Below are 14,667 nucleotides of genomic sequence, written 5' to 3' on the forward strand. Positions count from 1 at the left end.
CAAGATATAATATAACCTTATTGAGATTTTCCTATATTGCAAAGCAATGCAATTCCCCAGAATTATATGTACCACAGCTCTTGAAGTCTTTCTAGAATGGGAAGTGGGAGATTTCATGTGCTTTGTTAAAACAGGTATACAGCACAGGCAGGCTCTAAAAGGATGAGTGAGTAGTCGAGGTCCTTGGTACTAAGTGCTGCAGTGTCTGGATTTAGGGGCACTGTGAGAAGTAGGGAAGCAACAGAAGTCATAACTAGTAGCTGTAGATAGCAACCTTCTCAATAAGAGTGGAATGATTAGCCCTTCACAGCAACCTTTCTGGGAAATGTAGCATCTCTGAGGCACATGACCAAATGATAGTCCACATTGCTTGAGGAGTAGGTACTCCAGTATGATGGCTTAAGAAAAGAGAGGGCGGAAGAGATTTTGGATAGCCAAAAGAGAGAGCCCTGAGCTGTGATTTCTCATCTAGGTCTTAGGAACCAAACTCGTCCTTCTCCATAGGAATATCTGCTTGAGAGGCCGGAGAACTTGAGGCCTGATAGCCTCCTGCTGCTGGTGGCATGGAGGCTTCTTAGCACACAGACAGCAGAGGCTGGGAGCATTTGGAGTAGCGATATCAGGGGAGCACTTGGAGGGGAGTAGAGCAAAAATGTTTAGAGTACCCAGGAGAGTGGAGGAGGCAGCTTGCTAAAGAAGGTTTGTAACAGGGCAAAATAGTGCTGTGATGTTTGCATTTCCCCCCAGGGGCACACTTTGGCCTCTTTCCAAGGGACATGATTAAGTGGTTAAGTAAATGGCTTCTGCCCTTAGGTTGAACAGGTTAGATTGCATTTCCTTCTAGAGCCTTCCTCCCTCCCTGAAAATTGAGGAAAAGACCATAATCCCCTTTGAAAGGGACCCTTCCCAAGGTCTGCCAGATCTCTCAGGTTTGTTTTAATCTATTTGTGTAGGAGGGCCTGGCAGGGCAGGAACAGATCTCTGTCTGGGATGGATTGAGGGCAACCCTGTTTTCATAGAGGAAATACACTTCCACCCATGTTTGAAGTTGCCAGTTTTTTATGATCCCCTTTCCACCTTCAAGATACTACACATAGCTTAGCTTTTTTGGATGTTGAAATCTTTGTCACCTCCTACTGAGACTATTCATTGGCAATGGAAATAAAAGCTCAGGGTAGTCTAAGGACTTAGCCCATACCTACAGCTGGACCAAGATGCACTGTGACCTAGCTCTTTTGGCCCCTTTTCTGCTGCTCCTGGCGCTTCCAGGACAGCCTCAGGTACAGGCAAAGGGTGAAGGTATCATGTAGGAGAGATAGTTCTATGTTTTGGGCTGGCCGCTTTTTTCAATTCTCATTCCTAAGTCTGTGGCAAGAGTAAAGATAGAGAAAACTGGAGGAGAGATGGTGATGGATGGGATACCATTTTGTTGGTTGGATATCTGTTGGATAGTATGGGCATAAGATGAGAGGAGGGGGAGAGAGAGAGGAGGGGGGAGAACTGTATATTCTGATGTTACAAGTCCTTGTTTTTTACCACCACATGCATATACTCTTCCTGTGATAAAGATGCTGGTGATGAGGATGGGATAGTCAGCCCAGGGCATTATAGATTAAGTGGCCTTATTAGGTTGAAGACATAGCCAGTGTAAGCTCTGGGTATTGGAGCTCAAAAATATACATGGGAGGTAAAGCTTCTCAGAGAAATACAGGAACCATATATAAACTCCAGTTGGTACCATGGTCATAGTCTAAAATATAGAAGGAATTTCTAAGATAGTGCTAGCTTATTCAGCTTAAAAATGAAATGGAGAAAGAATTAATGAACTACAATAGCACATCTAAGCGACTCTAAGCAGGCATGCACTATCTCAAGTGCTCTCTCTACTTGTCTATCTTATCTATCCGTCTGTCTCTCTGTCCATCTAGTAACCAACCTTGAAGTAAAACAATAGGGACAATGCCACATTTTCTATTATGACCCATGTGAAAGTACTGGGACACAGAGAGATTACATATGCAATATGAAAGGAAATAGAAAATGTAGTTCTAGAATCAGTGGATTTGAACTGGCTGTGAGAAAGGCATCTTGTGCAAGGGTAAGACGAATTCAACTTATGTGTCTCTTAGCCTTACAGCTGCCCACTCTTGCTCTGGTTCACTGAGACAAGGGAGTGCTTTCTGCCTTCACCTTCAGGCTTATGTTGACACATTCCATCATAGTTTATAGATGTATAGATGCCTTTGACATAGGAGCACAAGATTTGGAATAAATACCTAACTTTGGAGAAGTTCCCAGCCTTGTTAATTATTAGTTACATGATTTTATAAGAGTCTTTTATCTCAGACCCTTGTGTTTTTCAACTGCAATTCCTGGATCCTCACTCACCTCATGCTATGTTCCTGTGAGTGTTAGCTCTGGATCCAGATGTGGACTCCTCCTGCTGCTTCTCTTGATGATTATGAACTCTCTCTACATGCTTCCTTCAGGAGAGGCTGAGCTTGTAGAGAAGTTTGTTCTAGGCGTTGTAGAGGTCTTTGTTGACAACTGAAGCTCCTTAAGCCTGCCTCAGTGTTTTTTCTGAAAGAAATATAAATTGTGGAGTGTAGCTATCTGCACTTATAGTAGAGATATTTCGTTTGTATTTCAAGAAATGAAGCTTGCCTGAAGGCCAGAGAGTAAAACAGCCCCACTGCTGCCCTACAGAGCAGGCTGGCCATGAACTCACACAGATCCTGAGTGCTGGAATCAAAGGCCCTCGCCACCACTGCGTGTAAAGAGTTCAAAGCCAGCCTAGTCTGTAATGCTGACTGTTGTACTCTCTGATTTTCAGGCAAGCTTTATTTATTAAAATGCAAATGGAATATCACTATGTGCACTCAATACATGATTCAGGGTAAGAGTGAGTGGTCAACTAACGGAAGTTAGGAAAGGACTGAAGCTTCATTGCTGGCAAATTAAAGTAACTCAAACTCCCAACACAGGGATTCCTCAGCAGTCAGTAAGATTCATAGTGTTCCCCACCACCCCACAGCAGGGCTCGCCTCTCTCCCTGACTTGCTTTTGCAAATAGCCTATAATGATCCAGTGTGCTTCGTTGCCCTCAGTGTGCCTTTGACCCTGTTTTTGCAGTTGGTGAAAAATGCATTCAATTCCACGGATGAGAGTGGCACTTTCCAGTGTGTGGTCCATCTGCCCAACAACTCGATATTCCTGCAGCAGCTGGAACAGCTACAGAAAACACTACAGGATCTCATTGGCAAGTATGAACAACAGCTGTCCAAGGTGAGTGAGTGCTGGAGATGGGGCAATTGCAAGACCATCTTTTACCGACTTCAGTTTAGCCATGACTCCATGGCAATGATTCCCTGGACTTGAGATCAAACCTAAGGAAGAAAGGGAAATTTGGTACTATTCTTAATGTTTCCCATAGTAAAGCATGGCTTATAATGTTTATAGGAGCTTCTTACATCGATAGATAAAATATTGGTTGTAGATCCATTGAAAAACAAGACGTGAAACACAGGCATACATATAGTCTAATCAAAGGGTTGAACGCAGGATGATCAATGTGGAGGATCAAAGAGCAGATTTGCCATAATGAACTGAACTAGAGGTGCCCCGTGGAACGGTTGGTCTGGAAAGCTTGGCACTGAGCCTATAAGAATGGCAAGGGGGTGAAATACTATATCTGTAGTCCAGTGTTGCTAATGGTCTAGCAAACCTTACTTGCTGGACTCCCGGGGAAGCTTCATGATATATGGCCAGACTGGATGCTGGTTTTGTTTATATTTTGTGCTAGTCCTAAGGGGTGGGTGGCTATAAAGGTTCTATGAATAGTATAGGAGGTATTTTCTTTCCTTCAGAAAAACAGGGACCTGAGTGTTCTCAGGTAGGAAGTTGTGTTATTACTACTGTTAAATAAAGTGATAGACCTAGGTGGATGTCAATGGATGAGAAGAGTCAGGCTCCTTGACATCTGGAGGAACAATATGCCCGTCCTTCATGCCCAGGCCAAGGAGTACGCACCTACCACTGAACGCCAAGACAGTCAGACTTTGGAAGTGAGTCACACGCTGGAGTCCAGGAATCCTGGTGTCACTGGGTCCCAATATGACAACCCAGTTTTCAACCTGCTACGCCTAGAACTGGAACGTGCACAGGAGTTGATAGCCCAGCTTCAGGCCAAGGCAGGTGTCAGCGGGGCCCGGGAGCTCCTCCACCAACTCAGGAACCAGGTGTGTAGAGGGATCAAAGTGCCCCCACTTCCCCTTCCTCTCACAGCCTCCTTTCTTACCTGGTTAGCTATGATAGACACTTCCCCAAACCTCTTCTTTCTGGAGAAGATGCCTAACCCAGAAAATCTAGAGTGCCAGTTTAGCTTGAAAACACCCTTGATCCACATTCCTGGGATCTCATTCCCTCAGGTCACTAATGCCAGTCTGAGCCTGAAGCTTCTGGCTGACGCTGACTTCCGAAGCTTTCGTGCTCTCCAAGAGGAGGTGGACGTCCTTGAGGGCCGACTAAGTGAGTGTGAGAGGGAGAAGGAACAGGAACAGTCTTCCAGACACCCTGGTCCACCCCTGGCTCCGGGTGAGTTCACAGACTGAATTCCCCACGATTTTGTTTCTCCGTTGACTAGGCCAAATGCGTGATTGCTACAGTAGCCTTAGGGACGAATGGGAGGCCAGTAAAGGTCTTTCTAAGGAATAAGTCTTAGCAAGTTGTCTGATTATACCAAGACCGGTATCTTTCATGGACATATCCACATAAGCAGCCATTTATTCATCTAATAGCCAGGCACATGCATTCATCTCTATCCATGCAAAATCAGTCTATTTATATGATTATGCATGCAGTTGCATGAGCATGTTCTCAAGCACACATGTACTGATTACACTCCATCCTCTGCATTCTGTGGGTTATATGCTTTGTAGCTAGCTCATATCTCACTTGCACTGCCCTGTAGGTTCCTGCACTCATGGAGGCCTACAGAAAGTGAGCAGACCCATTGTGCTGAAGCTCAACTGGAGGGGTTTATCATACAAAGTAGGTGCCTGGGGCCGAGACTCAGCACCCAACCCAGTTTCTGCCCTTTACTGGGTGTCTCCCCTGCGTGCTGATGGCAGGTGAGTCCTGGATGACAAACTTTATGTGCCTGGATCCATCCCATATGTACTTCAGCCTGGTCCTGACAGGCTTCTTAGTAGCCCTAGCACTGATTCTTTTTTTAAAAGGTTTTTATTCATTTTACTTAACAACCACAGTTGTCTCCCCTTCCTCCACACACCTGATCCACTCCTCAGAGATCCCATGGAGAGTCAACAAATCCTGGCAGATCAATTTGAGGCAGGACTAAGCCCCTCCCCACTCCATCATGACTGAGCAAGGTAACCCACCATAGTGAATGGGCTCCAACAGCCAGTTCATACATCAGGGATAAATTCTAATCTTACTGCCAGGGGACGCATAAACAGACCAAGCCACACAACTGTTACCCAATTTCAGAGGGCCTAGTTTGGTCCCATGCAGGTTCCCTAGATGTCAGTTCAGAGTCCATGAGCTCCCACAGCTGTCTCTGTGGTTTTTCCCCATCATGATATTGACCCCTTTGCTGATGTTATCCATCTTCCCTCTTTTTGACTGGACTCCAGGAGCTAGGCCTAGGGCTTGGCTGTGGATCTCTGCTTATCTTTTCATCAGTTTCTAGATGAAGGTCCTATGATGACAATTTGGATAGTTATCAATCTGATTACTGGGGAAGGCCAGTTCAGGCAACCTCTCCGCTACTGCAAGGAGTCTTCTTTTAATAATTCATTTTAATTTATTTTTATTGAGCTCTACATTTTTCTCTGCTCCCTTCCCTGCCTCTCTCCTCCCTTTCAATCCTCCGCCAAGGTCCCCACGCTCCCAGTTTACTCAGGAGATCTTGTCTTTTTCTATTTCCCATGTAGATTAGATCCATGTATGTGTCTCTTGTGGTACTCACTGTTGTCTGTACAATTCTCCAGGTTTGTGATTTGTAGACTGGTTTTCTTTGCTTTATGTTTAAAAACCATTTATGAGTGAGTACATATGATAATTGTCTTTCTGGGTCTGGGTTACTTCAATCAAAATGATGTTTTTTAGCTCCTTCCATTTGCCTGCAAAAGTCAAGATGTCGTTATTTTTTTTCTGTTGTGTAGTACTCCGTTGTGTAAATGTATCACATTTTCCTTATCCAATCTTTGGTCAAGGGGCATTTAGGTTGTTTTCAGGTTCTAGCTATAAGAAACAATGTTCCTATGAACATAGTTGAGCACATGTCCTTGTGGTATGATTGAGCATCTTTTGCATATGTACCCAAAAGTGGTATTGCTGGGTATTGAGGAAGGTTTTTTTCCCTAATTTTCTGAGAAATCACCACACTGATATCCAAAGGGCTGTACCCCCAGCAATGCAGGAGTGCTCCCTTTACCTCACAACCTGTCCAGCATAAGTTGTCATCAGTGTTTTTGATCTTGGGTATTCTTTCATTTGTAAGATGGAATCTCAGAATTGTTTTGATTTGCATTTCTCTGATGGCTAACGATGTTTAGCATTTCCTTAAGTGTCTTTTAGATTCCTCTGTTGAGAGTTCTCTGTTTAACACTGTACTCCATTTTTTTTATTGCATTATTTGTTTTGGTGATCAGTTTTTTTGCAAGAAGTCTTAACTGGGGTCATCTTTGTGGATTCCTGGTAATTTCTCTAGTAATAGGTTTCTCCCTAACCCCAAATTGACTCCCTCTCTCAAGATATCTCTCTCACTGTTCTCCTTCTCTGTCTCTCTCCCAACTCGACCATCCTGTTCCCTCTTATTCTCATCCCCCACTCCGTCCCCTTCCCTCCAGGTTACCCAGGAGATCTTACCTATTTCATCTTCCTAGGAAATGAGTAATACTTCATTGTGTAAATGTATCACATTTTCTTCAATCATTTTTCAGCTGAGGGGCATCTAGGTTGTTTCCTTGTTCTGGCTGTTATGAATAATGCTGCTATGAAAATATTAGAGAAAGTATTCTTGGGGTATGATTGAGCATACTTTGGCTCAAGAGAGGTACTGCTGGGTCTTGAGGGAGATTGATTCACAATTTTCTGAAAAACTGCCATACTGATTTCCTAAGTGACTGTATAGTCTGTACTCCCACCTGCAGTGAAGGAGTGTTTCCCTTACTCCACATCCTCTCCAACTTAAGCTGTCATCAGTGTTTTTATCTAAGTCATTCAGACAGGTGTGAGATGGTATCTCAGAGTCATTTTGATGTGCATTACCTTAATGATTAAGAATGCTGAGCAATTCCTTCAACGTCTTTTGGCCATTTGAGTTTCTTCTGTTGAGAATTCTCAGTTTAGTTCTGTACCCTATTTTTAAACTGAGTTATTTAGGATTTTGATGTCTAGTTTCTTCAGTTCTTTATATATTTGGAGATCAGTCCTCTGTCAGATGTGGGGTTGTTGAAGATCTTTTCCCATTCGGTATGCTGTCATTTTATTTACTATATTTTTTGCCCTATGGAAGCTTCTCAGTTTCAAGAGGTCCCATTTTTTAATTGTTGTTTTCAATGTCTGTGCTACTGGTGTTATATTAAGGAAGTGGTCTCCTGTGCCAATGCATCCAAGGCTATTTCCCAGTTTCTCTTGTATGAGGTTCAGTGTAACTAAATTTTCATTGAAGTCTTTAATCCACTTGGACTTGAGCTTTGTGCATGGTGCTAGACATTAACTTATTTGCACGCTTCTACATGCCATCATTCGGTTAAGCCAGCACCATTTGTTGAGGCTGCTTTCTTTTTTCCATTGTACAATTTTGCTTCTTTGTCAAAAATCAGGTGTTCACAGGTGTGTGGATTAGTGTCAGAGTCCTCAGTTTGATTCCATTCATCCACATATTTCTTTTTATGCAAATATGAAGCTGTTTTTATTATTATAGTTCGAGGTCTGTGAAGAATTGTGTTAGGATTTTGATAGGGATTGCACTGAATCTGTAGATTGCTTTTGGCAACATGAACATTTTTACTATGTTGTTCCAACCTATTTAAGAGTGTGGGAGATAGTTCCATTTTGTGATATTGTCTTCAATTTCTTTCCTCAAAGACATGAAGTTCTTGTCATCAGGTCTTTCCCTTGTTTGGTTAGAGTTGCCCCAAAGTATTCTTTATTACTAGTGACTATTGTAAAGGGTGATATTTCTCTGACTTTTTTCACCCCATTTATCATTTGTTTATAGGATGGTGATTTTATTTTATTTTTTTTAGTTAGTCTTGTATCCCATCACATTACTGAAGGTATTTATCAATTTTAGGTGTTTACTGGTAGAATTTTTGAGGTTGCTAATGGGTACTATCATGGCAAATAGCAAAAGTTCGATTTCTTCATTTCCAATTTGTATCCCATTGATCTCCTTTTGTTGCTTATTGCTTTGGCTAGAATTCTGAGTGTTATACTGAATAGATATGGAAAGTGGACAGTTTTGTTTTGTTTCTGATTTTATTGGATTGCTTTGAGTTTCTCTTCATTTAGTTTGATGTTGATTGTTGGCTTGCAGTAAATTGTCTTTCTTATGTTTATGTATTTTCCTTGTCTCCCTGATCTCTCCAAGACCTTTATCATGGTGGGGTATTGGATTTTGTGGAAAGCTTTTTCAGTACGAAATGAGATCATCATGTGGGTTTTTTCTTTCTTTCAGTTTGTTCATATGGTAGATTACATTGACAAATTTTCATATGTTGAGCCATCCCTGCATTTCTGGGATGAAGCCTACTTGACAATGATGAATGATTGGTTTTGTTTTTTGTTTTTTGTTTTTTTAATGTGTTCTTGGATTCGTGTTGCCAGTATATTACTGAGAATTTTTGCTAATTGTTCATAAGGGAAATTGGTCTGAAATTCTCTTTCTTTGTTAAATCTTTTTGTGGCTTGGGTATCAGGGTAACTGTACCCTCATGAAGTTTGGGAATGTTCCTTCCATTTCTATTGTGTGGAATAATTTGAAAAATATTGATAATAGCTCTTTGAAATTTTGTCAGAATTCTGCACTGAAACAATCTGTCCCTGGTTTGCTTTTTTGTTGTTGTTGTTGTTGTTGTTAAACTTTAAATGACTGCTTCTATTTCCTTAGGGGTTATAGGTCTATTTAAATTGTTCATCTGGTCTTGACTTAATTTTGGTATGTGGTACCTATACAGAAAATTGTCAATTTCTTTTAGAGTTTTCAGTTTTATGGAGTTCAGGCTTTTGAAGTATGACCTGATGATTCTCTGGATTTCCTCTGTGTCTCTTGTTATGTCCCCCTTCTCATTTCTAATTTTGTTAATTTGCATATTCTCTCTCTGTTTTTATATTAGTTTGGATAAGGGTTTGTCTATCTTGTTGATTTTCTCAAAGAACCAGCTCTTTGTCTCATTGATTCCTTATATTGTTTTTTTTGTGTGTGTGTGTCTATTTTGTTGACTTCAGCCCTCAATTTGATTATTTCCTGTCTTCTACTTGTTTTGAGTGTGTTTGCTTGTTTTTCTTCTAGAGCTTTTAGCTGATTTGTTAAGTCACTAGTATGAGATCTTGCCAAATTTTTCATGAAGGCATTTAGTGCTACGAATTTTTCTTTGCCCTGCTTTCAGAATGTGCCATAAGTTTGAGTATGTTTTACATTCATTTTCATTGAATTCTAGGAAGGTTTAATTTCTTTCTTTATTTCTTCCTTGACCCAGTTGTGCATAAGTTGAGCATTGTTCAGTTTCTATGAGTTTGTAGGCTTTCTACACTTGGTGCTATTGTTATATTCTAACATATGATGGTGATTCAATAAGATACAGGGGATTATTCCAATTTTTTTATATCTATTGATATTTGCTTTGTGACTGAGTATGTGGTCAATTTTAGAGACTGTTTCATGAGGTGCTGAGAAGAAGGCATATTATTTTGTATTCGGGTATAATGTTCTAAAGATATCTATTAAGTTCATTTGAGTTACAAAATCTGTTAGTTCCCTTATTTCTCTGCTAAGTTTCTGTCTGGCAGACCTGTCCACTGGCTAGCAACAGCGTGGCTGTTGCTTTTCAAAATGGTTATTTATTTCAACATAGTATACAATATGTAGGAGATGGAATGAAAATACCATTTGACCCCAAAGTTGCTACTCTAAATTGCTTTCCCAGTTCTCTTTTTTTTTGTGTGTGTTTGAGAATTTCATAGCAAAGGACAATGTATTTTCATGATGCTCATCCTCCCTCCCTGACTCACTCCCATATTGCCCCTTAAAATTTATGTCCTCTTCTTCTGTAATTACACACACAGACACACACACTCATACATACTCTCTTCTGTAATTACACACACACAGACACACATGCATACATAAACATACATTCAGACGTACTCACACACACACACGCTCATACACACTCTCTTCTGTAATTACACACACACAGACACACATGCATACATAAACATACATTCAGACATACACACACACGCTCATACACACTCTCTTCTGTAATTACACACACACAGACACACATGCATACATAAACATACATTCAGACATACACACACACGCTCATACACACTCTCTTCTGTAATTACACACACACAGACACACATGCATACATAAACATACATTCAAACGTACTCACACACACACACTCATACACACTCTCTTCTGTAATTACACACACAGACACACATGCATACATAAACATACATTCAGACGTACTCACACACACATGCTCATACACACTCTCTTCTGTAATTACACACACACAGACACATATGCATACATAAACATACATTCAGACGTACTCTCACACACACATGCTCATACACACTCTCTTCTGTAATTACACACACACAGACACACATGCATACATAAACATACATTCAGACATACTCACACACACTCTCATACTATCACACACACACTTACACGCTCACACAGTCTGAGTCCAGGTAGTGTTTCCCACATGTACACGTGTGTTGGACTGACCATAAGGGCATGGGCAATCTATTAGGAGGAAAACAGATGCTCCTTCCCTCCACACAGCTGTGAAGTGCTTGTAACTCTCCACCTAGGGCTAAGACCTCCTAAACATTTCCCACATCTATGCTGAGACGTTTATTGATCTAGTGCAGGTCTTATGTAGGTCACCATATTATTGTGAGCTCATGGGTGAGACATTCCTATCATGTCTAGAAGACACAGCACTGCTCAGGGTCCTTTGGCTGTTACACTTAATCTTTCCACCACCCCCCCTTTTGCTGCATTCCCTGGGCTTGATTATAGGGGTTGTGTTCCAGATGCCCCACTATCATTTTCATAGTTCTTTAGTACTTATTGCTGCTGTCATTTAATGGTTCTACTGTGTGGGGTTCTTGGCCTAGGTACTTTGATTACTACAGGTTGTACAAATCCTATGGTGACCTGGTGGTTCTGAAGCACTATGAGCAGTGGAAGATGGGCTATGGTGATGGCAGTGGCAACACCGTCTACAAGAACTTCATGTACTTTAACTACTATGGCACAGGAGACATGGCCAAGGTGGACCTTTCTTCCAACACCCTGGTGCTGCGACGTCCATTGCCTGGTGCCACCTACAACAACCGCTTCTCCTATGCTGCTGTGCCTTGGACTACCTTAGATTTTGCCGGTGATGAGAAGGGGCTGTGGGTGCTCTATGCCACAGAAGAGAGCAAGGGTAACCTGGTAATAAGTCGTCTCAATGACAGCACCCTAGAAGTTGAGCAGACCTGGTATACTAGCCAGTACAAGCCTTCTCTTTCAGGGGCCTTCATGGCCTGTGGGGTTCTCTATGCTTTACGCTCGCTAAGCACACATCAAGAGGAGATCTTTTATGCTTATGACACGGCCACCAGTCAGGAACACCAACTCAGCATCCTGTTGGACAAGATGTTGGAAACACTGCAAGGCATCAATTATTGTCCTTGGGACCACAAGCTCTACGTATACAATGACGGATTCTTAATAAATTACGATCTCACCTTCCTGACAGTAAAGGAAAGGCTGCCAAGCTCTCCCATTAAAGGGCCTTCTGGGGCTTAAGCTCCAATCAGTCCTATCAGATCCAACAAACCCTCCAGGCCAGGAGACTCTGTGACTGATCAGAGTACTCATAAAAATACTTTGTCTTCCTTACCTCTAGAAGGACACCTCTCTTAACAATCACCTACCTAAATGGTTGAAGTACAGTGATTATATTTAGTTCTGTATGTAATCAATATCTCAATCAACACATTAAGCTGCTAAGAATGGCCTGCAATGATTCGATTAAGAAAAAAAATACAGTCTTAGCTAGAGCGGGTTTGGAAAGGTAACTGAGTGCTGAATTATGTGTTTAGCATGCATCAGGTTCTACATTCAATGCTTAGCACAGTAGGGTGGGAGGGCAACTCATCATTCAATCCTTAGCATTAAAAAATAACCAAAAAAATTAGCTAGAGAAATGAAAGAAATGTTGCCCTTTTCTGATATTTGGGCATCATGCTTTTAAACTTAGCAGGACAGTTACTAGAATTCTAGGATCATGTGATCTTTCATTCTAAGGGTAGAGCTGAGTCCATCTGATTCCAGTGACCCATGGGCGCTGGTATCAACAGTGGGGTACAGAAGTTCCCTTCATACATCCACACCACCAAAGGGTTCTGCAGAGAAGAGAGGCAGAATCTTGGCCTGAAGATATGTTCTTCACTACCCTCAACCACACCTGACCCTGTTCTAGGAAGTCAGCTTCAGAATTAGTCAGGATAAGTAGCGTGGGATATGGTTGGGACTGTGAATCGAGACATTCCCAATAAAAACTTCTTGGTATGATTGCAGGAAGTCTTCTAGCATGTGTTTGTTCTTTCCTTCCCCTGTTCAGTGTGCTGAGAAGGTGTGGGTTTAAATTCTCCCTGTGTTCCTCATCTGTCCATACAGTGATCCCCTTTCTAGGCAGCTGTATAAACACAGATTCCCAAGCTATCCTGGCCATAGAGGACGTATGCACTGTATTTGAGTGTATATTTGCAAACATGAATTTTGGAACATTTGTGCTTTCAATTTGTAAATGTAATGAGTCTACATTTATATATTTATGTAAATATCTTAACATAGCCACTAATAATTCATCAGCTTTCTAAGAAAAACAATCAAATGCTAGCTCCAAGAAGCTGGGATACTGAGAATTTTGCCAGAAACTGTTTCCTGTAGGAAATGCAGTGTTTACCACTTTCCCTGCTACCAATTGGTCTAGAGATACCTTCCATCTCTGGTGTTTTCACTTAAGACTGAGCAATCTTGAAATCAATCATTTAGAAAGTCTGTTATGATGACATAGGGATCAAGCCACTTGTAAATTATGTGAATAAAAAGTGTGCTGTAAAGAGCAGCCTGTTCACCTCTATTTGGGGGTTTCTTAAAGAAAGCCTCTATGGCCAGTAGTACCCCTAATTCTCAGAGAAGAAAATAATCTTTACCTACTATATGGGAACACTCTCACTTAAGTCTAGAATTCCACAGTCTGGGCCTCAGAGTCTTTTCACTTAAGATCTTCACTTTTGTTTTGTTTCCCTCCCTCCCTCCTTCCCTTTCTTCCTCTTTCTCTCTCTCTCTCTTTCTCTTTCTTTTCTTTGTTTTTTAAACATTATTTTTTTAAATTTCACATCATAATTCCCAATGTTGCTCATAATACATTGCCTTCAGATCTGTCCTTCACCCCTGCAGCATGTCCCCCCAAAAGAACCCTTCAAAGTTTATTGAAAACAAAGAAAATAAACAACTCACCTTGTTCTTCCATCTGTCCATCACCTCTTCATTCATCCTAGTGGTATCAGGACCTATATCATGTCACGCAGTATACCCTTTGGTCCAATCAGCCCCACTCTCAAAATGTTCATTGCTATGAGTCACTGGTCTGGTTCAAGGCCTCCGGCACACCACCATCAGTGAAACTCATCTCAGATATTCTGTTGTTGCCCCGAGTCATGGAGATCCTGCATTTATTGTTCCATAGGACCAGTTTCCTCACATACTCCAGCAGGAGATGGATTGGGTAAATGTTAGGCTGGGCCAACCCAAGGCCCAGGATGTGGGTCTGGGTGCTAACTGAGCTGGTCAGTCCAGGCCACTTGTGGCCACCCTTGTCAGGAGAGGGGTGGAGCCAGCTCTCTTTGACACATGCCAGGGGCCAGCCCTCCCACACGCATGGTGAGGGGTGAGGGGTGGGGCTTGGTCAGTTCTCTCCTGAATACAGTAGAGTGTTAGCTCTCCCATGGGAGAGGTCAGGACAAGTTTTCCTGCTATAGAGTCCAGCAAGGGGCAGGACCAGCTATCTCAGGGTCAGTGATGGGCAGGGTTGGCCCAGCACGGCCCTTTGATTTCAACACTCAAGGTTCCTACCACACTCTGTGGTATCAGAGGCCATGGGCATCATCACAGACTCCAGCTGTAGCAGGAACATGGACCCAGACATGGCCTTCAGCAGCAGTTCTGGCCTGAATAACATCATGGCCTCAGGCATCAAGTGCAGGACACTCAGAATGACATGGCCTTGGTGGCAGCAAGGCCCGGGGATACCAACATTGCCATGGGATACATAGTAGAACCCTGGCATCTGTGTGACCTTTGGTGGAACCTCAGGCCACAGACATTAATGC

The 14,667-nt window shown here is 42.1% G+C and overlaps 1 protein-coding gene across 1 annotated transcript; it reads left to right on the forward strand.

The window, feature by feature from the left end:
- Positions 1–1,214: 1,214 nt before the first annotated feature.
- LOC142850840 (olfactomedin-4-like) lies at positions 1,215–12,076 on the forward strand. Its single transcript, XM_075974741.1, has 6 exons — positions 1,215–1,280; positions 3,133–3,285; positions 4,014–4,238; positions 4,428–4,593; positions 4,970–5,129; positions 11,398–12,076. The coding sequence occupies exons 1-6, from the start codon at positions 1,215–1,217 to the stop codon at positions 12,074–12,076; spliced, it is 1,449 nt and encodes a 482-aa protein (XP_075830856.1).
- Positions 12,077–14,667: the final 2,591 nt, after the last annotated feature.

This window comes from Microtus pennsylvanicus, chromosome 5 (assembly GCF_037038515.1).
Source record: "Microtus pennsylvanicus isolate mMicPen1 chromosome 5, mMicPen1.hap1, whole genome shotgun sequence".
NCBI lineage: Eukaryota > Metazoa > Chordata > Mammalia > Rodentia > Cricetidae > Microtus > Microtus pennsylvanicus.